This window comes from Simochromis diagramma, unplaced genomic scaffold, assembly GCF_900408965.1.
Source record: "Simochromis diagramma unplaced genomic scaffold, fSimDia1.1 OVJJ01000026.1, whole genome shotgun sequence".
Taxonomy (NCBI): Eukaryota; Metazoa; Chordata; class Actinopteri; order Cichliformes; family Cichlidae; genus Simochromis; species Simochromis diagramma.
The window spans coordinates 2,762,646-2,790,108 of NW_024386985.1; the positions used below are offsets into that span (position 1 = coordinate 2,762,646).

General features: G+C 39.9%; 1 protein-coding gene across 7 annotated transcripts in view; it reads left to right on the forward strand.

The window, feature by feature from the left end:
* Nucleotides 1-305: 305 nt before the first annotated feature.
* Nucleotides 306-27,463, forward strand: part of evi5b (ecotropic viral integration site 5b) — a 46,027-nt gene continuing 18,869 nt past the window's right edge. Inside the window, exons 1-18 of one of the 7 annotated variants that reach the window (XM_040040446.1) lie at nucleotides 306-494; nucleotides 9,200-9,432; nucleotides 15,214-15,403; nucleotides 18,976-19,200; nucleotides 19,369-19,443; nucleotides 19,533-19,658; nucleotides 19,744-19,887; nucleotides 20,647-20,736; nucleotides 20,922-21,019; nucleotides 21,496-21,556; nucleotides 21,651-21,704; nucleotides 22,654-22,686; nucleotides 23,069-23,221; nucleotides 23,988-24,119; nucleotides 24,265-24,405; nucleotides 25,229-25,387; nucleotides 25,910-26,056; nucleotides 26,208-26,303. In XM_040040446.1, coding sequence (XP_039896380.1) covers nucleotides 9,281-9,432; nucleotides 15,214-15,403; nucleotides 18,976-19,200; nucleotides 19,369-19,443; nucleotides 19,533-19,658; nucleotides 19,744-19,887; nucleotides 20,647-20,736; nucleotides 20,922-21,019; nucleotides 21,496-21,556; nucleotides 21,651-21,704; nucleotides 22,654-22,686; nucleotides 23,069-23,221; nucleotides 23,988-24,119; nucleotides 24,265-24,405; nucleotides 25,229-25,387; nucleotides 25,910-26,056; nucleotides 26,208-26,303 — 2,076 coding nt within the window. In that variant the 5' untranslated portion in view covers nucleotides 306-494; nucleotides 9,200-9,280. Of the gene's footprint in view, nucleotides 495-979; nucleotides 1,656-9,183; nucleotides 9,433-9,452; nucleotides 13,546-15,213; nucleotides 15,404-18,975; nucleotides 19,201-19,368; nucleotides 19,444-19,532; nucleotides 19,659-19,743; nucleotides 19,888-20,646; nucleotides 20,737-20,921; nucleotides 21,020-21,495; nucleotides 21,557-21,650; nucleotides 21,705-22,653; nucleotides 22,687-23,068; nucleotides 23,222-23,987; nucleotides 24,120-24,264; nucleotides 24,406-25,228; nucleotides 25,388-25,909; nucleotides 26,057-26,207; nucleotides 26,304-27,463 lie in introns of those variants that run through there. The other 6 variants (XM_040040450.1, XM_040040444.1, XM_040040447.1 and 3 more) reach the window with 6 other exon arrangements.

A 27,463-nucleotide genomic window follows, 5' to 3' on the forward strand; every position in this document is an offset into this window, starting at 1 on the left:
TGTCATTGTTGACGGTGTCTCAGAGTTAGAAGCCTACATTCACTGTGGTGTTGCCAAGTGTCATCTACAGTTCGAGCTGCTTTTCAGCCACTGTCATCGAGGAAGGAGTGTCTAGCTTGTCAACAAAAGAAATGCGTCACTGCTCTCATGTGAAACCTGAAAAGTAGGTTTCATGAGTGCATGGTATGTAATTCTAGTCAGTCGAGTCATATTTTTACCAGAGCAAGTGATTGCTGCATTATGAGCTACATATAGCTACTGAAGGCACTTTGATTGAGGTGTCATATTATAGATATTTTTCAAATTAATATTTCCTCATATGTTAAAGTAGTTTTTGAAGGTTTACACCAGAGTTTTTTCTGGACTTGTTTTTGGTCTTTTTCTGATTTTTCAATGAAGATAAGATTATTTAACTGAAATTTATAAACACCAAAGTGTTTGTACCTCCAGGTTTCATCTAACACAGGTAGTTTTCTCTCAGCAATGAATTTCAGGTAAGAAAATTAGGTAAGCATTACAACATATGTGTGGAACTCTTTTCTTTGACTTGAAGATTTTACATTGTATAGACACACTGGTTGCAAATTAGAAGCTGTTGAAAAACAGACATGAGGTGATGTCTGTCGTATCGTTGGCAAAAAGACAAATAAGCCTAATTTGAATGTGTGTGAATGGTTTGCTTTTTATATCCTGTTCCCTGAATGCCTTGTGTATTCTGTAGCGTGTTATGACACTTTGGAGCTAAATTTAAATAAGGAAAAAAGGCATAATTATACTTAGACAAACCTAATACAGCCTTATAATTTTGATTCCTTTCAAAGATCGTTCATGTGTATCTGCTTCTGTCTTTGATAACAGGATTCTTTACGTATTTTGTTTCTTAAAATGTCTTATCCATATTTTTTTTAAACAGGTTACAACTTCTCACTCACTCTCACTCTTAGTTTATAAATATTGTTAATGAAACTTAATTAATTCACTAACCAGCTTTTGAACAAGATATTTAACATAATGTGAAAAACCTGTCCTGGCAAGCAGGTTTAAGGTGTCACTTTAGTTGTGTTTGTACAGTTTGTGTTGCCGCGGAGAGTGATCATAAAGAGCAAAAGTATTGACGTCCTCGGGTACAGCCAGAAGCACAGCTAAATCATCTGTCATCATCAATCTAGCTGATGATCTTAAAGCTATTCACAAGGAACATAGGGAAGAAAAACGTGACTTAATTCCAATATTTTCTATAACAAATGCATGATTTTCCCTTTTAAAAAAATACTTCTTTTTTTTAACAACGAATGAAAGAAATGACGTATTGGAGGTGCAGTTGCGCAGTTTGAACGCTTGGTGTCAGTATTGTTCCAAATCAGGCATGCTCTGTGGGATGTAAACACTCGGGTAGGCCGCCGTCTGTCCCAGCTCCGCAGACATTTGTGTACACGTATTACGGCTGCATGGGTTGGACCCAAGAGTCAATGGGAACGAGCTAACTTAACGCTGGCTAGCTTTCAAGTGGAAACCGATCTAGGCTATCTTGGGTAACATATGTACTTGGGTGAACCGTGTGAAAACCTGTCGTTTTCTCATAGTATCAGGACTAGCACACTTTCGTGCATGGGAAGCAGGCGACGTCTGCTGCGTGTGGCTAAAGACGGTTCAAGGTAAATGATGTTCTTGCTATTTTCGGGCTATGTCTAAATACTGGAACGATCAGTAACTCGTAAAATCTTAGTTCTCACCCGTGACTGTTAACGTGAACAGTGTGACATTACTTTAAAGTAAAGCAGATTAGCTTTACTTAACTCAAAAACTGCGGTTTAGTATCAGCGTGTATCACGGCTTGTTGGCGCTGTTGCTTGTGTTAAATGTTTGCTGTTGATCTCCAAACTACTTTATAAAGGACTCGGGCTATCGCCTGGAACAAAAAACCCAAACCTAAAAAACACTTCATCCTTTAATAAGCAGTGTATTTATTCTTGCAGGGTAGTGTCTGTTAAAGTCACATTTATTCAACATGTAACCTCCTGTAGTGTTGTCCGACGCGTCGACTTTAGAGCCTTCTGGAAGACATACAGTGTGCATACTGTTGCATTTGATGCTAGATCTCCATTTCGTCATTTCACAACATCAGCAAGCCATAAAAGGAATCGGGAGCTCGGCGTCTAATGCATCTGTACTCAGCTTACTGCCCGTCCCCTAAAGTGTTTTTGATAGGTAAACAATATTATGTGTGTGTCAGTAGACTAAGCAAAGGATTTAAACTGCTCAGCAGTAGTGTTGGCTGTGTTGCAGCTAAGCATATGCGTCAGTCCAGCTGCAAAGAAGTGACTTGCAAGTTGCAACAGCTCTCAAAGTAGAGATCAAGCGGACTTTTAACGCACCAGAAGTTATTATAACAGGAAGAAACGTCACCAGACTCAATTAAAGTGCATTTCATTCGTACTTTAAATTCCTAAAGCAATTTAAACTGATCTAAATGTATAATATTGCCAGATTAATAACCTAATACAGTGCAGTATATTGAGGGATGCGCAGACTGTGTTTTTTAGTTTAATATAGAGTGTGCCAATTCACATAAGTCATCTTAGGCCTCTATATTTGGTGACGGGAAGACCATGCAATATTAGATTAAAAACCGTACCGATCACAGATGTCCTATGAGCTTGAAAATGGCGGGGAGGAAGAACTCTGTTAACAGGAAGAATTTACCAGCAGATCCAGACTTAGTGAGGAAGGGCTATCTACTTTAACTGTTCAGAGAAGGAGAAGAGAGATGACAAACAAACTATGTGAGAGAGAAGAGAAAAGTCGCTAATATCACTATGATCATTTGGCCAGGTGGAAATTGATGTGACACAAAGGATAAATATCAGCTATCAATGTCATTTTATTTGCCAATATGCCAGTATAATAATCGTTTCCTCTACCTGTACTTAGCTCATCATTTCACTGAAATAATCAGTTTCAATACACATTTACCTCAGATTAGCATTTATTTTTTTTGTTGTAGCTTGAGCTAGGGCTGTGCGATATGACCAAAATCTCATATCCCGATATAAAACATCTATAGTCCGATAACGATATAAATCACAAAAAATGTAATATTTTCTGTAAATTCTGTGAATCTCGGGTAGGTGAAGTGTTTCCAGCTGGGCGTCTTGTACCTGGAGTCGAGTGTTTTAACCAATGCATGAAACTACACATTTTTAGACAGGTTGTAACGGCCACTGTTTTCTTTGTGAGTATTTATTACACGGTGTGCTGCGGGGAAAGCCTGTTCTAATGTTTGAATCTAAGGTTTATTTTTTTAGCACCTGACGGCTCTTTTTTTTGCTTCTCATCTGTCAATACTCTGCATACTTTTTCACGTGATTCCGTTTATTTTGAAAATTCTCAACAGGATCTTGAGCTTTATTGTGAAAGGTTTATGTGGAAAATAAACAAGCGGACATGCGATGGTTTTACCGTTGTTGTTGCTAACGACAACCCATAAAACAGGTGCTTGTCTGTCCTTAGTGTGGTTATATTAAATATAAGAGAAAGAGAGAACTTTAAGAAATTAATATTGCCACTACAGTGACCATCAAAACGATGAAAAAAAATATGCAAACAGTTTATTTTGCGACACCACGAAACAAACGATAGCGTAAAATGAAACGATAGACGTTTTTATATCGTCATCCGATATATATCGTTATATCGAACAGCCCTAGCTTGAGCCACAGTGCATCGGTGAACAACTTTGGCTCATGTGGTGTCAATTGCCAAATTCCCAACAAACACATAACAACTTCTCACTCTTTTTGTATGTCAGTAAGTCAAATCTGTGAACCCAGGGGACATGAAGCTTCAAGAACTTTCCTGTGACCCCCATATTTAAGAGTCCTTGGAGAACATGGATCAAGGAGTTACAATAAATCGTGTGTGACTAAGCGAAGCAGAGGATGATCGTGTTATGTACTCGCCACCTACACTCTATGTATGTGCCTGTGGCTGAACAAGAAAAAAGTACATTTGAATCCATTTTTGGTCATTTTACACAGATTACAGTGGTTTTCTCCCTCAGAGAACTTATCGCCAACAACTAGTACTGAAAACAAAAAGTAACATTTAACTTGTCGTGAGACGAAAAGCCAAGCTGTAATTATTACTGTAAACAATGTGTCAGGTGTGTTTATATTAGCATGTGGCCCGTGAGAAATCTTATAACTGCAGTACCTAACTGAATGCATCCAGTTAAGCCTGTGATTTCCACCCTGTGGCGCATCAAAGCAAAGATAATACCTACAAATAAAATCACCAGTAATGCATTACATTATTTGTGTAGCTCAGAAAGAGAATCCTAAAAGCCACAAATCAGTAATGCTGTCACTTCAGTGTAGTTTCAGTGTTTTGATCCCCACCCCCCGGCCACCATTTTCCCCCTTGTGAGTTTTTCTCTTCTTCCCCACAATTTCACTAACTGGTGTTTATGTTATCCTCATTTATTTAATAAGTATGATCAGGCAGATTGGACTTATATTTATATTATATTTAGTGTATATTTATATAAAAAGCAAGACAAAAAAGCCTTATAGTTAATGTTTTAGATTGGCTGTAGCTGTTTCTCCCAGTGAATAAACCATCCATTGCTGGAATTTAAGTACTGGTATTATATAAAATGAGCTGCTGCCAGCACATATGATTTCCCACACTACTGTAATGCTAGATTTTTGTGGGCCAAATGTAGCTCTCATTATGTGGGTGCACGTTGAAGAATAGCCTTCAGCAAGACCATTGAAATGCTGATGGTACACTGGGAAAATCTGCACTTGTGTGTGTGAAGTCAAAGGCCTTCCCACCTCAGAGTGTGTGTCTGTGTGTGTTATTATAAGTCAGGCCTGTGTTTTAACACCCTCACAAAGCACATGGACTTTTTTTCTCCTCTGAGATTTGGGTCTCTCATGCTCAGCCAGACAAATTTGATGTAATTCCCCTCCTAGAAATGGGAACACGAAAGCCGAGTGACTGTAAATATCTTCTTGACTGAAACTTCAAGCTTTACATTGAGCTAAGAGAGTTGTCTGTTAGGTGTTGTTCATTTTGAGTAAAGACAGTAAATGCTTCTGCCTTTGTGGTCTTTCTCAGTTCCCCATGAAGTTATTCCCTAACGCCTTCTTCTGGCCTTTCTGTGGGTTTCATTAGCTATGCACACTGCATCTCAGGGCCCCTTTGAGTTCTTTGGCAAACAAAAGAAGCAACAATCTCTGTATCCAGGATTTATAGAGAGGCCTTGCTGCAGTTGGCGTGCCTTGTTGGAAGGAATGTCTCCTAAGGCCACCTGGACATTGGCATCTGTCTAAGCATGTCCTGTCGTGAGATGATTACATTTTAGTTGCTACTCTCAGAATGCTTGTATATCCTGACAGAAACATCTAATATAAAATACACTAGGATTTGTTTTTGAGCTTTACTTTTTTCAGTGATTCTCATTATTAATGAGATTCACAATTTAGCTGGGTTATAGGAATCCACCAGTGCATGTCAGGAAATAACATGGGTTTTACCCAATTTTTACCAATTTACCCAGTTGGCGTGCCTTGTTGGAAGGAATGTCTCCTAAGGCCACCTGGACATTGGCATCTGTCTAAGCATGTCCTGTCGTGAGATGGCTGACGATTGTGTGACATCAGCCAGGTTTTACATCAGTTTTGAAAAGGCTAGACGTTCACTTTACACATTTAGTGTATTCTATTTCAGTGATGCACAAAGCTTTGAGTTAAAAGAGACCTCCATGCAAGATAAAACCTAGAGAGGTCCATTTCTCAGGATCAGTTAATGATTCCCTGACAGTTTAAGTTTTCACAAAGAATAAATTCGTTAAGATGTTCTTTTAATAATGTCCATCTTTATGGTAGTTATTTTTTTTAAAATTTGATTCACGTGGCTGTAATTCAAATATTTATCATGATTTTCCTATCAAGGAGCAGTACTGCCAATGCTTTGTTTTGTAATTGAATGAATGAATTGATTGGACTCTAAGCTTCATTTTGCTGATTGTTTGTTTGTTTGATTGCTGAAATGGGCTGAGTAAAATCTGACAGACCTTGCACTGCTCACATCAGTTAGTGCTGGTTTTAGTAACTCGTTCTATGCAGGTCTCAACAGCTGTTGAAAGTTGTTCTGTGAGTGCTGGACTGACTGGAAAAAGCTTAGTGGTAGATGTAAAGGCCAGTGGTCTTTATGGTCATGCAAACGGTCATTTTTAGTAGGATTTCACAAATCAAATGGAAATGAATTCGTTGATGCACTCATGGTTTAGTTATAGTAAATGGTTAATATTCTACCTGCCTTGTTCTCTGCTCCTCTTTTTAAATAACCCTTCATGTGTTTGTGGGAGTGCGCTCATTGCACAGACCTTTGCTGCTTTTGTCTTGTTTTTCTGCAAGGTTAATGTTACCCTCTGTGTGTTCGGATGTCTTTTTGTTCTCCATCCATGTTGACTTAATGCAGCGACACTGTAGAGCTGCAGAATGAGGATTTGTTTGTTTAGCTCTGTCGTCATATCGCCGATGAAGGTCAGTAAATGTGTCCCCCACGGTGACAGGTCAGCAGCTGGGTGGTGTTATGAAAATAGTAAAGTTGGTGTATCAACTTCCTGTTTCTCTCTGTTCCAGAATAGACTTGGCACAGGCCCCTGTTTATATTAGATGCTATGTCTTTTATGACAAAGTAAAGCATCTTTGTTTTTCTAGATGTTTCATATTCAGTGGGATAAATCATATATTTTTTTAGTCATTCAGAGTAGAGATGCTAAACTATGCGTAAACAGCTGAGTGAACCAGCAAAGTCCAGTCGCCGTCTTTTCAAGCTCCTTAGACTACCATGACCTGGATGACTGAGGACCTACACAGATGATACTGAAGGAGCAAGGGTTTGTGCAGTTTTAGGGAGCCAGCATGCATTGTTGCCCAAAGAGGGAAAATTAACAAACAAAATAATAAGATTGCAGACAGTGCCATAGGATGCGCTGCAGAGAGGGCATTGCATTTCTAAGCTGACACAGTTGTGTTAGAGATGGCAGTTTGAGCCAATAGCCCGATAGTGTAATACGTACAGGCTGCTGTGTCCTTAGTTTTGCATTGTATATGTGATGGATTGAGTTTTAATGTGTTTTCTCTGCATATTGTTCATGGTCTTTGTTTGTTTTTTGGGTGATTGAGTTTATAACAATGATTGATTAATGGTTTCAAAGTGAAAGTGTTACTGTCAGTCATTGCTGTAGTTAGTCTCTCAGATAGCGAGTTGTTTTTGTTTTTTGTAATCTTTGCATTGCAGTTTTGCTCCTGTTTGTGAGATGACTGCTCGATGTCATATACATTAAGTTTGTGGTGAAATGAGGCTGAAAAAAAAAAACTGTTCGGTTTCCTTTTTAGATCTGTTACTTCAGATTTGCATTTCACGTCAGTGGTATCCAAAGCTCAATAACATCAAATCATTTCATAGTGAAGATACTATATTAAAGGACGGTTTCTTATATTGTCACGAAGTCTGGCTGTTTCTCTTGGCAGGAGGAAAAAAAGCTTAGCTAAGACACTTTCAGTGTGCACCATAGTTCATTCCTATCACCACACTTACCACAAATTGTCCCTCCTCCTATGATGTGATACTAGATACAGAGAAATTAGTCATCTTTTTCAGGGTAGTTTTTGAAATGATTGGTTTCCTGTCAGGTCTCAGTATCCAGACTTCCTGTCGGGGTGAAGGTGAAGTTAAAAAGTGTTTCTCAGGTGTGAGGTGAATTTCTTTCTGCTGAGCACAGTGATATGCTTCCTGCTCTAATCTTGTTTCACTTGAAGGAAGCCGCCCGTTTTTTTGAGCACTTTGACCCCTTCTGAGTTTGATCATCATATGACTAAAGGACCGTGTGTCGTTGAGTCGATCAAAGGTTCTTAAGAGTGGAATACTTTTTGCGTTGGATTTGAAATATTTAAGCTGTCCTTTTTAATGAAGGCATGCTGGATTTCCTCATGGAAAGCAGCTGTAGCTTGGATTGTTTGGAGTAGCAGGTAGGAGTGGATTTAAGATGACCTGCATTCATTTTATGCTGTTATTTGATGGTTGTTCTTCTTTTCTTATTTTTATCCAGTATAGTCTCTCTTTATGATAATAGATGATCAGTTTCCAAGTGTTGCTTTGAGCCATTCTTCATGCTGCAGTCAGTAGTGTCCAGTGAAACAGAGACAGTATTGTCACCGATTATAGTGGTGTGGCATGTAGTGCACAAAAATCCCGTCCTCGGTAAACCTGAAATGTCAGTTATGACCAAAAAGAATGGACGGTACTTCTGCATTAGTAATGTTTACAGATAAAGAAAGCAGTATCTTTATTTTAAAGGGATTTATTGTTCTTATTTCCTACACCATATATATTTTTATTCTCCAACTGGTTTCTTGATATATACTTCAAAATAATCATTAATCTTTTCATGCGCTGACTTGAAGCAGCTCCTCAGTTTTAGCTCCTGTCCTTTGAAGGTCACCTCCACTTTAAATGGATAAATGGTGTTTGGCTATCCCCCACAAACTGGAGTGAGCTTCTGTGTTCACAGCTAAACTGTCTGTAACTGAACATTTGTCTCGTACAGATTACTTGCACATGTACTGACCTCATTATTTAAAACTTGGACCTTTTTTAATATGAGCATCAACCATTGTAACGCACATATTGCAAATATGCAAGTAAAAGCATAATGTTTCTCCTATAAAGTAAATAAAATCCACAGAACATCATTTTAAGAACCTCCAGAATTGTGACAGAATTATTTTAATCCCGTCCTTGGTCAACGCGCCTTTACTGGAATACGAGCAAGTCATTTAAAGTATTGATTGTGGTATCAGAAAGAGACAGATTTGTTTGCCAATGCTGACTTTGTAAACTAAGCAGGTGTATCGATGCAGCTGACACTGACTCCTGGCGCTGCTTCCAACAAAGCTGATAATGTAGCACTAAAGGCTGCTGGGATGTATTGATATTCTATCAGGAGGAAGATGTTTTGATAAATATTTAATTCTTTGTAAATGTAGGCTTCATGTAAGTGACTGGAAGTGATGTTAAGTGGTGTAGTTCAAACTAGGATGTGGTTAGTGAAAGTGTTTAGTACTGTAATGTTGATGAAACTGAGAGATTTCAGAAGGCTTGGGCTCATGCTTCTTATCTTCTGCAGGTGGCGACAGACAAGGTTGCTGGTAAGCTGAGTTCTACTCTCTCATGGGTAAAGAACTCGGTGTCCCACACGGTCAGTCAGATGGCTAGCCAGGTGGCCACGCCCACATCCTTGCAGACCACTGCTACCTCCTCCTCCACCTCTTTGTCCTCGCCTGGCCTCTCCCCATCCTCGCCGGCCCAGCTCAGTCCTGATGATGTGGAGCTACTTGCCAAGCTCGAAGAGCAGAACAGGTAAGTTTCTCGTGCGAACTGACTCATGTTTGATTTCAGGTTGCGTGGCACAGGATGGACTGTATTGAACCATTCTTTGAGACAGTTTGTGATGTAGTTATAGAGGGGTGGAGAATACAGTCTGACTGGTTTGGAGACAGTTGGAAGAACTGGTTTTTGGACATTGAGACCTTACAGAGACACAAAGTTAATTTCCTCTGGACAATGTAGACTATAACCTCTGTTTGCTAGTCATGAAGCACAATCCTTTGTCAAAATTCTGCACCCAAAGTTGCTCACCAATGCTTCTGTCGAAATAAGAATGTGTGTGAATGTCGGTGTAAAAGAGAAAAAAAAGTGCTTGTATGACTGAATGGTGTGACTGAGGCCTGTTTTGCAGTACTGTACAACACTCGAGTGCTGAAGTAGAGTAGAAAAGCACAGTATAAGAACCATTCTATTTACCATTTACCAAGATTATGATGGCATATGACATGTGAGCAATACTCACTGACCAGTTAAGGTAAACTTTGCTAATAGTAGTAATTAACTATGAAGTAAGATTTTAGAAAGTTGATAGTAGGGCTGGAGAGTACATTATAAGTATATTGATATGTATTAAAATTAGGCATAGGGTAAATAGATAAAAGTCCTTCATATAGGGCTGTTCAAGAACAAAAGTCACAAAGTGATTTAAAATTTCAAAGGGGTCTGATAATACACTTTACAGTATGCTGAATTTAATTTTATGGCGTTTTAAGAAAGGTTACCTTGTGTAAAGCTGTGCCAGCATTTATATTTTGCTTCTTTTACTCTTTGTAGTGCTTGCCCATACACTTTCTTTCTGTGCTCTGCAAGCAAACCTGGCAAGAACCTCATTGGAGCCTTCCCAAAGCTATTTTAGCCAGAGCCAAAAAGAAAATCACCGGCGTTGCAATGACTTTTTTTTTTTTTTAAACTGGCAGGCTGTGAGGCTTACCACTTAAGCATGGGTATCATAGGTGAACATGGGCCTGTTTGTCTGTCATGGTTCATGTCCACTACTTCAGTATTATCATTTGGAGCTTTTTAATGACATTAATTCATAGCTGTACGGTTAAATGCCCATTCTAACCCCAGAACGGGCCATGTGCAACCCCAGTTTGCACCTGTGAACGATGGTTTGTTGATTTGTTGAAACAACACAAGCAAAAAGTACGGCAGAGTCAGCAATACACTGTTTGGATTTAGTTGTGCGTGTCATCATGTATTTATGGTACAGCCGCATGGAGACAGTGAAACATTGACTGGAATCACATTTATTGAGTATTGTTATTTTATTTATCTTAAATAGATATACCAGAAAGTCTTACTAAGCTTCAGGGATTTTCCAGTAGCTCGTGACTGAGAAACTTGCGGCTTAATATGACCTATGAAATTATTTTTTTGTGTGTTCTGGTCACAGTTTATTTTAATAGTGTGATAAATCACACATGGCTTTCAGTACCATCTGATCATTTATTGAGCTAAGTAGAAAATACCAGTATTGTATGCCACTGTTCAGTCTGAAAATACATGAATATGAGCTTTTTGGTCCACATTTCAAAGCTCTAGTTGATGGAATAGAACCTCAGTGTGACCCAGTCTAGCTCATGATGTTCTAAATGTAAGTGCTAATGGACTAAACTCAGACTGTGACAATTGCATTGAGGGAATATTCATCCTCCTGCCTAAAAATGGGAAGCAGGTTATGATGGATGATGTGAAAAGGAACTCATTATTCTATGCAGTTTGTTCTTGTCAGCAGCAGGCACACTGAAATGTGCAAATGTTGTAGGGCATCAGCTTCCTGTACACCCCAAACAAGTTGAACTTCCTCAGGAAGTACAGTTGTTTCTGGTCTGGTTTTGTTCTGCTGGTGTTTACAATAATATACTCAAAATTGCAAGTGAAAAAATTCTTTATTCTTATTGGTGCAAATACTATCTAAGATAAGTCACAACCTAATTTAATCATATAGTGGAGTGGTTGAATATTAATTATTTAAACCTTATTGAAAATCTCAAATCCACAAAACCTTTGTCTTATTATGTTGTATTTGGGCAGCTGTGCACACCTCTCTTATTACCGTCACTGAATCATTTTGCAGATCCTACAAATGTATCTTTTGCTACACATGCAGAAACACATTAGTGATGTTCAGATTGCAAACTAGCCACCTTTAGATGAAAGAGCGTAAAGTATTGATGGAATAAAAGTTAACACTCAGTAGTTAGTCAGGTTCTAGTCTGTTAACATTTAGGTGCTTTAATAATGCCTTCTTCTCCGATAAATGCAAGATGGTGTGTTGCTTTTGATATAATATATCTGAATATGAGTATAAAGATTCTTTAGGAATAGGCAAGATTTCTATTTTCATTTTTACTCTTGGAATTTGGGGTAGTTGAAGGTGGGAGGTTAAAGGCACATGGGGAGGAACAAACGAGGAATGCATTGAAACCTTCCCTTATCCATATAAGATAATTAGGTTATTGTTATTGTTCCTATTATTATTTATAGTCAGAACTGTAAACATTACCAGAAGTCTTTTGAGGATATCAGCTGGCTGCACCAGAAGCCGAAACACTGTTCCTCTGAAGCTACATTATCAGAAGATTGGGTCTGATACGTTTGTTAGGGCCTAAATATTCAACTTAAATGTAATCAAATATTTAACCATTCAGATCGTGCCCTGCCCCTCCCCCTGGGAAAGGCTCCAGTCTACTTTGAATAGTATCGTACTGCTTTGCAAAGAACAGCTTGCTCTCATGGTGCAGGCACCATGTTTTCTAAAGAGAGTGAATCGAAGAAAGTAAGAGACCGTCTGTTGCTTCTTTCTCTCTACATCATCATTTTATATGGAAATGTGCAAGCCTCACAGTGCAAGCTTTAATTCGTGTACTTGATTTTGACTCAGCTCACTGGGTAAAGCTTCGATTGAACCCACCAAACAACTCACAAAAATTATATTCAGATCATCTCGAAGGTTTCTTAGTTTGTTGTTGACCGTTTTGTTGTTTCAGGGTGTGGAATATATTTCCGGGGTGAAGGTTCCCTGAATGTAGACTCCGAATGGAAATTTTCCCTCAGGTTGACTCGCATATTGTACCCATATTTGTGCACACTGTACTGCTAGGTAAACAGTAAACAGCTCACATGGCTGAAGCAATGTCCATTAAACATTAAAATGAAGACTATGGTCTCTTTGGGAGTGTTTTTTTCCTGTGCTGGTTCCTCATTTAGATTCGATCAGATAAACGGTTCTTGCAACAAGATCCAGAATTTGATAAGGACTCTCAAAGCCACAACAGAGCATGTCTGGCTGTGGATGGGTTTATTTAAATATTGGATCAGTGAGAGAAGACTATAGTGTGCAGTCCCCGAGGTTCTCATTGTTCACGTCACATAAAAGTACTGTTAGAGGATGACGCAACTATTCTCTAAAGCCAGCTTTGTGAATTCTTTCCCTGCTGTAGATCTCTCCCATGGATAGTACACTCTGTGTCAGCATAGAAACCAAGTGTGCCACTCAGACTGTGTCACAGCAAAGCTCTGTTGAACGCAGCGGTCGTTGACTCATCGGTAACGCCTACCACAGCTCCTGCCCCATAATGCCAAGTGGCATTTGATTAGGCAAGATCAAAAATAATCAGAGACATGTTCTTCATAATGTCCTTTATAAAGCTCAAACCACATCCATATCTATCGAATAAAATTTTTTGTATCACAGAACTCAAGTTCGTCTAACCTTTGACCCTTCCTTGACTTCACGACGCCCGTTTAGTGTCTTTATTTTGCCGCAAAATCCTAACGCAACCTTAATACACAAATCTTTTCATTTTGTCACTTAGGTGTTAATAAGATAGGTGCAATGGCAGGCAGGAGGACTTAGTTACAGATTCTGTGACGCGGCCTGTAGTTGTTTATCAGGTGCATGTGTGTTTGGGGAGCCCTTTGTACTCTTCAGAGCAGATAAAAGTCCGAAGCGTTGGTTCAGTGGTGTCACACAGTCGAGGAAATCCTGCACTGTTGCCTTCAATTTGTTAATGAGACTTGCCAGAATTCCTGAATTCTTAGAAAACTGAGACATGTAGAGTACATCATGAGTTTATCTTGGTAAGTTTGCAGTATTTCATTACTTATTTTCTTGAAAATTGTGGGCATGACGCACTTTTTTTCCCCACTTGTCACTTTATCTGGAATGTGTTTTTGTCACTAAAATATTAGCTACAAGTTTGTTATGTTCAGAAGGCTTTGGTTTTGTATTTGGCTGTTAGTGAGTTACTAGCAGAGCTGTAAGTATGTTTAGGCTCATGTTTAACACGTATTGTAATTTTTCTGAGTCACTGTTTTCGATCATTTGACTGAATTGCTTGAAAAACGGGTAGTTCCTGTGAAACTTTAGCGCTCTCTTTAGCTCGGTGTCAAAGCTGAATACAAGTAAAGAGAGGCCCTCTTGCAGGCTGTTCTGTCGGGGCCGTCCGTTTCACTCCCTCCCACACAACCCAAATTTGGCTGTAACCCTAGCCATTCGGGTAGCGCATTCAGTGACATCACAGGCTCCACTGGAGAGGCCCCGTCCTTTTTCCGAGATCAGGTGTCTGAACCTTTGTTTGTGTGACATAAGCTCTTCGGTGCCACGCAGGTTGGGAGTCACCGCGTTTTTTTCCCCACATTCTAATCTTTGATCAGGTCACTTTGTGAGTGAAAGACTGATAAGACTGATGAAGTGTGTGATAAACGTGGCATACGGGCTTTTTGTGCTACTTGACATGCTGAGCACATATGAAAGAAATGAATGATATTAACAAAATGAGTCAGAAAATATTTTACTGACCTTTACAGCTTATTTTCAACCACTTACAGTTGCAGCCATTAGATTTTAAATAAATGTCATCTCTCTCTCTCACTCAACAGAAGTGTTTTAAACCCTTCTTTTTTTGGTCAGCTTTCAGTCTGATTCAGTATTAACCTGTGAGATTTGGCTCATATGGTTAAAGAATATAAATGTTAGGTCACAGCATTTACCTGATTCTCTTATGTGGCCACAAGCTGTGGGTAGGGACTAGAAGAATTAGACTGAGGATAGAAGTGGCAGAAGTAGCTTCTTCCAAAGAGTGTCCATTCTTAGAAAGAGGTTGAGGGGCTCAAAGTAGACCCACTGCTTGTCCACATCAAAAAGATCCAGCTGCATAGGATTTCCCCCTAGCTCGAGTGCTTTGGGACACGTCCAGCCAGAAGAAGACAGGCTTTCAATGCCTTGGTGCATCCCTAGAAAGAAGAAAGTCTATGCATCTCTACTCACTCCACTGGCCTTTGACCCAGATCTGAATAAAGGGAAGACGGTTATTATGTGTCAAAACAGTAGCTGTTTAGATACACTAGTGTAAATAATAGTCCTCAAAAGAATGCATAAGATTTAAACTAGCTAAGTAAATATTTCCATTTGCTATAGTTTTACAGTCCTTTCTCTTTCTTCTTTTTTTATTTTTTATTTTTTATTTTTGTTTTTAGCTTTCATATAATATCTCATGCACCTGTCAAGTTGAAAGTTCTATATATATCCACACAGCTTTCATCCAAACTGTGTTTTGCATTTGCAAAGTGTTTTGCAAAATGATCTCACTATGGTCTGGGTTTCCCTGAAGATGTGAAATTGTACTTTGCCTGGTAAATGGGATGTCTGATGGACAGACATTGACAAAGTCACGGTATAATGTAGTTGCGTCTCTGCACAGTTTCTTAAATGTTCACAGTATATCTCGCCTCTCACCTTCTCTAAAGGCTACTGGAGACAGACAGCAAGTCGCTGCGCTCCATGAATGGCTCCAGGCGAAACAGTGGCTCATCCCTGGTGTCCAGTTCCTCCGCCTCATCCAACCTCTCCCACCTGGAGGAGGACTCATGGATCTTGTGGGGGCGAATTGTCAATGAATGGGAGGAAGTGCGCAAGAAGAAAGAAAAGCAGCTTAAGGTGAGACTCGTGCACATGACTACCTGTGAGGTGACGGTTGATCATGTGCAGACCTGCTTAAGAGCTTATTCAGCCTGGGCTGTTTTACTAGCTTACAAATAGACATTTGACGCCTTGAAGACGAGGTAAAGAGCCTTCTCTCAGCTGCTCCTTTACTCACACAGGGGTCAGCAAAACAGATAGCTGTGCATATTTGATTTAGCAGAATTTGATGCCATTCCTCACAAAACACCAAATGGGATTTGCGTCTCCTCCTAGTCTCAAACCTGTATAAACCTCTTCACACTTACACTTAAAAACAGTAAAACTCCATGACAGTTATTCTAGGTTGCAAAAAAGGGTCCAATGATGCTGCTGTTTCTGCATTAAGATTGTTTAACTTAACATATTTCAAATCATGGCTTATTTGTTTTATTGTTATTATAATTGTGTTTATAATTTTTTGCTGCCATTTGAATTTCCCTGGCTCAAATGTTACAAAGGCCCAGTTCACGTGACTGTTTACTTGGTCCAGTGATAATTTAAAGGCTATCTCTGTCCTCAGTGACCCTGTGGGGTTGCCCTTGAACTTGTTATTTCAGACGTAGATATTTGACGCTAATTTTAGCTTGCTTGTTTCTACAGTTACTCTGTTAAGCCCCGTAATAATCCTGTGCCCAGACAGTGGCAGTGGCAGTCTGATTTAAACTGCACAAAGACTGTGGACATACACAGTGATTGTTGTTTGTTGTGTAAAACCGTGCCAGGTGTGTGTTGGACCACCTGATGGTAGCCACAAGTCTGGGATAGTGGTGACTCAGCAGAAAGCCTGGTGTGTCCGGATGTTAAACGACTCAGTGCAGCTGCAACAGTTTGAAAGTTACTGGGGATCTACAGTTGGTGCTTTTTATCTTTATGCACTGAGTGTTGTTAATGGAAGTTTTGTTGAATTCTACTCAAACTGAAGCCTTCTTTGGGTCATTTAGGAAAACTGACAACCAGTAGCTGTGCCAGAACAGCTAGGTGCTCAGCATTTATGGTCAGACGTTTGTTATAACCATAGAGACTTCAAGCCCATTTCTTTTTGTTACTTAGATGACTGACACAGAGAAATATTTTACTGTAAAGTTTCTGTTAATTAAAATAATCATGCAAAAGACTAATGTCTTCTGTAGGGACGGAGTTTCTGTTGTTCTTGTTGCTGGATGTTTAAATGGGGAAGTGCTGGGAAGGAGCTGTGAACATACACAGTGTTATTATGTAATTTAACAGAAGTAGTCATCATCGCATGAGTGCAACTAGCCTAGGATATTAATGACAGTTGCTGAGGCCTCCGCAAAATTGCTGTTTTCTTCCGCTCTGCTTACAAGAAACACAGTTTCTGTTGCACGAAGGAAGAAACGTAAATTTTTTCTGCACTTGTCAGCAAAATCCCTGATTTGTTCGTCTTTCTAATACTTTATATTTCATATGTAATCTTCTAAGACCCTCTGCTCTTGAATAGTTCTTGTGACTCATAAGGCAGCTTTCGTTCAACAGTCAAGGTTTGAGACTGTGGTGCATTGTTTCAGTCCAGAACAAAGCTTGGTTTGTCTTATCTAACCTCTAAGAGGGGAGAGGGGTCCCCTGCTGAAAGCATGTGTGGGTGGACCTCTGCTCCAGATGCACCCTGGACTGACCAGATGCACGCAGACACCGCACACAGACAGACATACACAACCACACACTCACTCACATGGCCGCATAGCAGGAAAAATGACTGTTCCCTGTCAGCACAGGAAATTGCTTAATCAAATTGTATCAGCAGTAGTATATGGAAATAAATCACTCTACAGAATGTATCACTGACAAGATTATGTTTGGCAGTGGAAACTGTATTATTATAAAAGATGCACAGTGTGCTGAAGTGGAAAAAGAAATATTAGGCTTTGAGGCATACCCATGGTTTAATCCTGTTTAAGATGCAGGTCTCTGTTTTTCTCCACGGAAGGGTTTGGTGTTTTTCTTTCTGTTGTTCACATTCAGAGCTGAAAAAAGAATCCCAAATGTGCGTTTAGGTTCCCATGGATTCATTTTACATTGTCATGGTTTCCCCTACCATTAAACTCATGAAGCTAGTCCACTGCCTCTCTGGGGAGATGTTTTTATGATAAACTGTTCAGTGTGGGGAAAAAAAACAACCTTTTGCGATCCATTTGTGGTTCGACGCGTCCACTGAAGGGGAAACCAGTACTGATAAGGATTCCTCCAAGTTGAGTGGAAATAAGTAAGTCATCATTTTTCTGCACTGCTAATACAGTGCAGCAGTATAAAGGTGTTTCAAATGAATGAATAGAGTTGCGGAGCTCTTAGTATTTTTTTCACTTATACTCTGGCAGATGTAATATGAAAAGCTTTTTTTCACATTACAAAAAGTGAAGAAGTGCAGACTTTTTAGGAAAAAAAAGTTATTTATTAACATCAGCTACATGCTCTAGCTGCATGACTACACTGTTTAAGAGACATCCACAGTGATGCTATTTATCATCACCACGCAATGCTACTGCTGCATTGAGGGCACTGAAAACAGACTTCAGAAAGTCTTAATTAACTTAGATGAGGAGAAGTGGTCGCCCTTCCTTCTCCATGGCGTCCTCTGGCAATCAGAGGAACGGTTTCATCTTGTTGGTCCAAGCAGAGAAATTACTGGGTTACTTTTCACCATCGTTGTTTTTTCTCCATGGTATTTTCAACTAGTGACCAACACTATGTTTATTTTTTTTTTTACACTACCACGTGTATGCCTGTGTACGCGAATGCTGGATTTCCACTAATGAATTAGAAACTCATTGGCCTGATGAGCCTGAGTTGACTCTCTGACAGACCTGTGCACTAAAGATTTTAACTATTTTAACCTGCAATGGATACATTTGCGTTATTAGACTGCAGTTCCCATATAAACATTTTTGACACACACAAAAAACATAATTTTCATGTATACTTTATTGATCCTCGTGGGGAAATTCCTCTCTGCATTTAAAACATTCACTCAGTGAAGCAGTGGGCAGCCACTGGGCGCTCGGGGAGCAGTGTGTAGGGACGGTACCTTGCTCAGGGGTGCCTCAGGGTAGCTGTTCAGGCGAATCGAACCCCCAACCTTCCGATCATGGGGCTATCACTCTACCTACTGAGCTATCCCTGACCCATGCAGATCATAAAGAAGTTAAAAAAGGATTGGAAAAACAAGGTGCTATAAGTTGGTACTATTTTGCCTGTTTAACTAGTATCCATACACTTACCTGGGCCAAACAAGGTAGTGCAAGTCCTGCATGAGAGGATGAGAACAAGGCTAAACATGATTGCGTGCTCTCCTGCTGGTATTGATCGACGTTTCTTGGAATAAGCAATTAAACTTCTAAATGGTATGATTTTCTGGTGAATGGTTATTTGATGTGCATTCACTGCCACGTTTGTGTGACTGGATATTAAATCTAACACTATCATAAAACCTGAACGAAGAACAAAACTGTTTCATTTTAAAAAGTTGTTGCCTACACCCTGCAGAAAACTTTAAGAACATCAAGAAAATATCTGCTCTTTTTTTTTCTCTACAGGATCTTGTTAGGAAAGGGATTCCTCATCATTTTCGAGCTATAGTGTGGCAGCTGTTGTGTAATGCCCAGAATATGCCCATCAAGGATCAGTACTCAGAATTATTAAAGATGACGTCACCCTGTGAAAAGCTCATACGCAGAGACATCGCTCGCACTTATCCCGAACACGAGTTCTTCAAGGAGAAAGACAGCTTGGGTCAGGAAGTGCTCTTCAATGTTATGAAGGTGTGTCTTCTGCGTTGTCTAAGAAACCTGTTTGCATGCAGATAAAGAGATAAGTCTTGTGTTCCAGTAACAAAAACTGGTATTTGGTTTTAAGGTGGTTTAATAAAGAAAAAGAGAGAAATCTGATCTTCAGTGAGACTCCTGTAACGATAATCTCTATTACCTTAGGCATATTCTCTGGTGGACCGTGAGGTTGGCTATTGTCAGGGAAGTGCGTTCATTGTGGGTCTGCTGCTCATGCAGGTAATGATTGTATTCTCCACACATACTCTCACACACTGTAACACAAACTTCCAGCTAGTAATTTGATCACTATCATAATATTTTTCTAGATGCCTGAAGAGGAAGCATTCTGCGTGTTTGTGAAGCTGATGCAGGACTACAGATTACGAGAACTCTTCAAACCCAGCATGGCTGAGCTGGGACTCTGCATGTATCAGTTTGAGTACATGATCCAGGTAGACACCGCATAGCTTGGGGAGTAACGTTTTGCCAACATGTAAACTTCAACAATAGTGAGTCTGATTGTTATTTTTTTCACAGGAGCAACTCCCAGAGCTTCATATACATTTCCAAGCTCAGAGCTTTCATACCTCCATGTATGCCTCTTCTTGGTTCCTCACCATCTTCCTCACCTCCTTCCCTTTGCCCGTTGCTACGAGGATCTTTGACATCTTCATGTGTGAGGTCAGTTAAAGCAAACTGTGGCTGAATGATAAGCTCTGTAAACTTGTATGAACCAGTGTGTTGAAAATGTTATCTTTCTGTCATTCTCTTTACTGAGCTTGAAATTTACACCTGTGTTCACATTCTTACAACACTGGCTTCTTCTGTTTTCTTTTTTCTTTAAACTTCTGTTTGCTTGTAGTTTTTGCGATCTAAAAGAGGAACTAAAACTGCTGGTTTCTGCCAGTGTATGAACTGAGGGGGTGCACCAAGGCCCAGGATTGATTTTGAACTGTGACTCATGCAAGGCTACTCTAGTAAAGCCTGTGAATAAAAACGTTGAGCTGGAAATGAGTGCAATAGGTCCACTTGGAAATGAGCCATCATTATATCAGTGTCTAATCTGAAAAGGGTTTGGGGGTTATATCTTAAGCTGCTGTTATTGTAAGTCACTGTGAACTAATAGCCCCCACCTCAGAAAAACAGAGTCTGTGCTTAAATTTTTAAGAGTATTTATTTAGAGATGATTTCAGGCCAGTACACTTATTCTACAGCTTTAAGAACAGTTAGGTAAAATCAGCTATCAAATAAAAGTTATCCATTAGTGCCACCTGTTGGACAAAATTAAGCACTACAGTTACAGTCACCTTTAGCAGTGTGGCCTTTTTCTTTTTCTCTAAATCACAATCACTCGGGCTGTTTATGCTCAGTCCTCTGTCCAATAAATTTGACAGCGCACTGAGTATTATTTCATGCTCATTACTGGTGGGGTTTTTTCAGGGCCTGGAGATTGTTTTCCGCGTGGGGCTCGCCATCTTGCAGATGAACCAGGCGGAACTCATTCAGCTCGACATGGAGGGAATGTTACAGGTGAATCACCAGCAGCACTTCCAGGGGAGAAGCCTCCATCACCCTCTGTTTATGTGCAACCTCTCATCTCGTTCCAGTTTGTGGGCATGCTGATGTTTAGTGCGGTCCTTTGAGGTCAGAGAAGCTTGTGACTAAAACATGCATTCTGGTGTGACACTTGTCCCCGCTTTCTTTATGTGCTTCAGCACTTTCAGAAGGTCATCCCACACCAGTTGGACAGTGGACCAGATAAGGTCATCCAGGCTGCTTATCAAGTTAAATACAACGCCAAGAAGATGAAAAAGTAAGCGCAGCAGGCGTTTCATAACTTCCTTTTTCAGAGATTTTTTTTTTTCTGTGATTGTTTTTTCATTGTTCCTCTTTTACAGCTGAACCCCCTTTTTGTTTTTTTGTTTTTAAACTGTTGCATAACTTTAGACAAGATTTTTCAGTCAGCACTGGAGCAAAATGACTGCTAATATTTGAGTGCTGCAAATTCAAAACTTGGTTGATACCCATTCCAAGTGGAGGAAGCAACACATTTAAACGTTCTGTGTACCTGTTCAGTATAGGGGCCAGGGAAATTTCCAGTTTCCATTTGTAATGGTGTCTCTTTAAAGAAACGTATATCTTTTTTAGAAGCAATAAAATATAGAAGACAAAAGGAAAGGGGATTGTATCCCAAATTGATACATGGAAATCAATTCAGCCGACTTCATTCTAATCATTCTGTGCTTGATTTGTTTTAACAGATGCTCTGTGCTTTTTTTTTTTTTTTAGGTTAGAAAAAGAGTACACTACAATCAAAACAAAAGAGATGGAGGAACAGGTGGAGATAAAGGTGTGTGGACATACTTTAAAGTCCCAGAGCATCCCATGTAAACAATTTGTAGTATTTTTTTTCTCATGTCTTTTTGCAATTCTGTCTTTTTCAGAGGTTGCGGACAGAGAACAGGCTTCTGAAGCAGAGGATAGACACACTAGAGAAAGTGAGTGAATCAGTGTTTGTCACAGGCAGACACTGCGCTCTCCTCATCAACTTTACATTAACCCATTCTGCTGTTTATGTCCATATATCATGTGTATTTCCTAATGACGGAGTCTTGTCTTTCACTAACTGGGCTGTGTTAGTTGAAAGTTGCTGGTACGCCATCATGGACTGGCATGGTGAATGTTCTGATTGTAGACAAAGTCAGAAACATTGATGGATTTGGGCTTTAGGTCATGTGGAGAATTTAAAAACCCAGCTGACCCCACTAACAGAAGCAGAGAAGCCTGTTTGAAATGTGAACGGAGCTGCTTGATACTTGACGTCGATACAAAGCACTGCATGTCAGGGTGCACTGTTTGTGTCATTGTGCACAACACTGAGTCTCTCTGAATGGGCACTTCTACTGCCTGGTAAAGGCACCATGCATGAGGTCTGTTGAGGATATTAAGGGTGTCTGCTACGCTGTGTTTGCCTGCAGGGCGGAAACGAGTCCGTTAGTTTAAACCAAACTCGAGGCTGCTGCTCCTCGTCACGTAACTCTCAGGATCTTTTAACTCTCCACTAACTGAAACTGCTAAAAGCTTGGATAAACCACAGAGCCCCAGCGCCTCTGTTAAGAAAAACACCGCTCTTTAACACTGTCGTCATGCTGCTATTATAGCAAACTTCACTCTCGGGCTGCCCTGTGCTTTTTCCTGTCTGAAACCTCTTTGTTATCTGCACCGCCCAATTCTTCACTCTGTCACCAGCTTATTTTTGCACCTTTTTCACCACACCTGCTTTGCAATGTTCCTTTTACACCTCATTGTGTAAACCAAATATTTTTGGAGGGAAAATGAACATTGCACTTCTTCTTTTAAAGAATCAGTTGTTCTTTTGTGTGCTTTAAACTGTCCTCTGGATTCTCTCTCTCTCTGCTGTCTCTTGTTGATATTTCTGTTTTGTAGGAAAGCGCTTCCTTGGCAGATAGATTGATCCAGGTATACTCCTCATTTTCTTTTTACCCTTAGAACTTATGCTGGACTTTCCTTCTTCCATCTTTTTGTCTCTCTTTAGCAATGCATGCCTATGATTAGTAAAGGACAGTGACAGTGCTAATCCAGATTATGACAGCTGATTACATCATTAAATAACTGCATGGAAAACCACATGGTGGCATGTTAGACAAAGTAAGAGAATCACAAAAGATGCTAAATACATCTAAGGAATTAAAACTAAATCACCCGCTGCTTAGAGTTAAAAACAAGCATGTCCTTAGAAAATCCAATCCTTCATCTTCTCTGATTTGCCCACCCATTCCGTCCTTTCGTTTCACTTCCTGTCGTGCTCACTCCACCCCTCATCGGTTGGTTATGTCCAAAGGGACAAGTGACTCGAGCTCAAGAGGCAGAGGAAAACTACCTGGTCAAACGGGAGCTGGCTACAGTCAAACAGCAGAGCGAGGAGGCCGGTGCTCAGCTGGAGCAGGCCAAGAAAACCATCAAGCAGCTCCAGCAGCAGCAGCAGCCACAAGGGGTAAGAAGAGCCACAGACAGTCTGAGGCAGGCAGGTTGCACTGGCTCATCTGGCTGACCTGAGTGTGACTGGAGCTGTGACACTGAGACTGGGGTATTGCCCAGGTCTGTGTGTGATGTGCAGTACGTACAACCTCAGGATGACTATTTTATTATTATTATTAGGTGTGCTACAGATTACTTTTGGGCCTGTAAACATTGCAAACAACTGATTTTGGATACATGGCGGGGCATCTGCAATGGCAGAGCAGGACTTTTCTCACTTTAGGTAATGATCTGTTTTGGCATGCATGGATTCATTTTGAGACACAGATTGCTACAAAGTTCAATTTATGTTCTTCTGCATTCCCAGAAATGCTTTCATGAATTTGTAAGCAGGTTGTATCTCAGGCTGGTAGATTTCACACATGGCCCCCTGTTCATTGAATCCTCACCTTGCACAACACATCTCCTTAATTATTAATGGTTGGATTCCACATGATAATGTGCAGGCTTTACTGTGTTTTACATAATTTGCTATCTTGCTGCACAAAGATTGTTCATGAATTATTTATGTGGAAGTGAAAGGAAAAATGGTTGATGTCAGCTGAAATGAATGTAAAGAGGAATTGAGAGTACTTGGATCAGTGTAAGTATTGTGGACATTACTAGAGATTGAATTTAGTTTGAGGTGAGTGCACACAGCTATGTCTGCTGTCCTTCCTGCTTTTTTTCTGCTTGCTCATTTGTTCTGTTTTTTCTTTTCTTTCTTTTTTTTTCCCTTGTAGAAAGGACCCCCACGCTTCTCTGAGGAGTCCGTCCTGCAGCTGGAGAGAGAGCTCGTACAGGCCCGACTAAAGGAAGCAGAGTCCCAGTGTGCACTCAAGGAAATGCAAGACAAGATTCTCGATATGGAAAAAGTGAGTTGTGTCATTTTAATGCATCTGCAGTGGGACTGTACTGCCTAAACCTCAGCCGGCACAGAGTATTACTGTGATCTAGCCCTACCCTGTCATTTCTTTTTTTAAAGGTTTAAGAAAAATTTGATTTTTCCACCTTTTTCAGAGGAACACATCGCTACCAGATGACACCAATGTGGCACGGCTGCAAGAAGAGCTGATCGGGGTGAAGTTGAGAGAAGCAGAGGCGCTGACTGGACTGAAAGAGCTGAGACAGCAGGTTAGAGATCTGGAGGACCACTGGCAGGTGAGCACCAAGATTTCAGCACGCAGGACAACTTGAAATGGCTGATCAAAACGCCAACAAATCATAATGCAAATGTTGTACACACACACACACACACCAAACTACGCTGTTTAAAATCAGAGTGGATTTTGGTTTTCAAAAAGTATTTAAATATTCTAAATTTAGATTGCTTTTAGTCATGCCATTGTGAGAAACGCTCATATGCAGTGCTTCTGTTTTTTTCTCCCTCTGCACACTTAAACGCAACTGCATAATTAAGGCTGTGAAGTTTTAACGGCACATTAAACTTGTTTTCAAACAGTGATTCATGAGTTTGACTACAGTAATTATTTAAGATAGAATGGGTTTAATTCAGAACATTTGATTTGGCTTAATTGCCGTTTAATTAATCCATTCAGGCTGATTGAAAACATGAAGCATGTGAAAACTTGAACAGATAGGTTGGTTAGCTCAGCTGTAGTACTTAGTTTAAAGAAAGATGAAGATGCAAGTTTAAGCTAGTTAAAGGAGCTGTTTCAAACCTTGAACAATGGCTTATCATTTAGAGTAAAAATAATATTTTTGTTTTCTTCTCACATTTATTAAAAAACATTTTGAAAAAATTCTTGCTCTAATTAGATACATCTGTGTGTTTATTTGAAGAGGGTACATTTTCCCTTTTGATGTGTATCTCCATTTAAAGTCGTATTAAGAGAATTTGCAGGTACCCTGTAATTCCTGCTAGTTACAGAGCACAGATCTAGTATGACACACAAATGGTAAAAGTCAAGTGTTTATTTGGTAAGTGATGGTAAACAGGACTGACTGTCCCCGCCCTCTCCAGCGTCACTTGGCACGCACTGCTAGCCGCTGGAAGGACAGTCCTAAGAAGAACACCATGAGCGAGCTGCAGGACGAGTTGATGAGCGTCAGGCTACGTGAGGCCGAGGCTCAGGCAGAGCTTCGAGAGATGCGGCAAAGGATGTTGGAGCTGGAGACACAGGTCAGAGGTTGAATCGGTCTAACAGCACTAATATAATTTGTGATTTGGTTTGTTATCTGGATTATAACCTGATCTAGATCTTTAAAAGTATTATTTAAATTCCTCATCACATGTTCACAAATATATGTGATTCAGATATCCTTCTCAGTCCAGAGATACAGTTCATACTGTATGCAGTCTTTAGGAAGAGACTTTTGTTTTCAGAGTTTTTATGTACTTGCAGTGCAGTTAATTACAGACAATTTAAAGGTACATTGTAATATGAAAACATCAGTAAGAAAAGTGAATGTACATTAAGTGTGATAAGTAGTAAATATGCTGGAAAATAAGGGAATTCCCTCCCTGAATTTCACACAGCAGCCTTCAGGGGGCAGCATTTATCTTTGTATGCAACACAGAAACTGGAACAGTGAAGTAGTGCTGAAAGTCACATTAGGTTTCAGTTTCTTTATCCTGAACCTATCAGTCAATAACGTGAAATAATCCGCTTTTGCTTTTTGTTTTTTAAATGTGCTTATTCAGAATCAGATTCACAACAACCAGCTGCGTCGAGCGGAGCAGGAGAGTCGCTCTCTGCAGGAGCGCGTGCAGAAACTGACAACACAAAACAAAGATCTGAACGTGCAACTGCAAGAAATCAAGAGGAGACAAGCTGAGATTGAATGCAAGGTACAAACTGCTGCTGCACTCCACACTTTGCACCTCTGGGGCAAACCGTTGCAGCGCTATTGTGGTTTAAATCTGTAAAGTTAAAAAAAAAAAAAGAATTGATTTCTTAGAGAGGTTGTCGCCTGAGAGTTCTCTGGTTTGTTTTCTGCAGAGCAAGGAAGAAGTAATGGCAGTGAGGCTGAGGGAAGCTGACAACATTGCTGCTATGGCTGAACTCCAGCAACAGATCTCTGAGCTCGAGATTCAGGTAAGGTTTTGACTCACACTTCACCCACTGCACCAAGCTTTGGATTTCCTCAACTCCCTCACAAACCACATTACATGTAAGCTTCCTTCAGCCATAAAAGGAAATGTCCCATACAAGGATGTGGTGACAAACCCAAGTTATATTTTTTGGGCCCTATGAACACATCATCCAAAGTTATAACCATAATAGTGACTGTTTGAGCTGGCAGATTTGTGGTTTTCAGTCTGAGCTTCTTTACTGGTTTAAGATATGCAGAAGGGAAAGAAAATGTCTGAATTTCCATTAATCAATCAGCATTTCAAAGCTTTGATGATATGAATCTCATGTGTTGTTTCCTTATGTTGCCTAGGAGACACCAGTGTCAATCAAATCTGGTAAAGCCGCAACCTCTTCCGGTTCCAATGAAGCGCATTTTAACTTTTTAAACTGTTATTACATAACCCAAATACGTATGCAGATCTGTTGGAAATTCTGAAAAAATGCACTTTAATTGATTTTAGTTGATGTGGAAAACTTGGGGGGGAAGGCTTTTTTGCACAAATCAGAAATATTAAAGCATATCCCCTTCATCTATATTTATTCCCAGCGTAAATGGGAATTACAAGTCTTAACAAGCAGGAGAGAAGGAAGTAGTAGCATTTATCCCACTAATGAATTCAACATACTCCACAAGCTTAACCAAAAACAAATACAGGCCTGTTCTCCCAGTGACAACACTCAACAATACTAAAGAGAGAAAGTGATCTAAAAAGACTTGATATTGTTGAAGGTGTTTATGGGTTCAACACTTCTCACACCATGCCACTTTCATACAAGTAAAGATACTCGATGAATAGTGAGTGTTGCAACAAGCAGATAATCTTGTTGTGTGTAAACTGGCTATAGGGCATGGGTGTGAAAATGGAATTTAAATATCTGTGAAGATGGTTTCCGTTATGATTTTAAACACTTGGCTTGTACAAGCACCCTTCTAGAAAAAACACGCAATACAGCCCTGAGCATTTTGACATTAACCAGTCCTTAACTTGCTAGATCCTTATTACAGAGTCCAGTGCTTTCACCGCTAGTGAGTTTGTGTCATGTGTGTCTTATGGTCTCCAAGCCAAAGTGTTTCCATATGAGGAAAGAAAACTTAGGAAAATATCCCCACCTGATTCGAA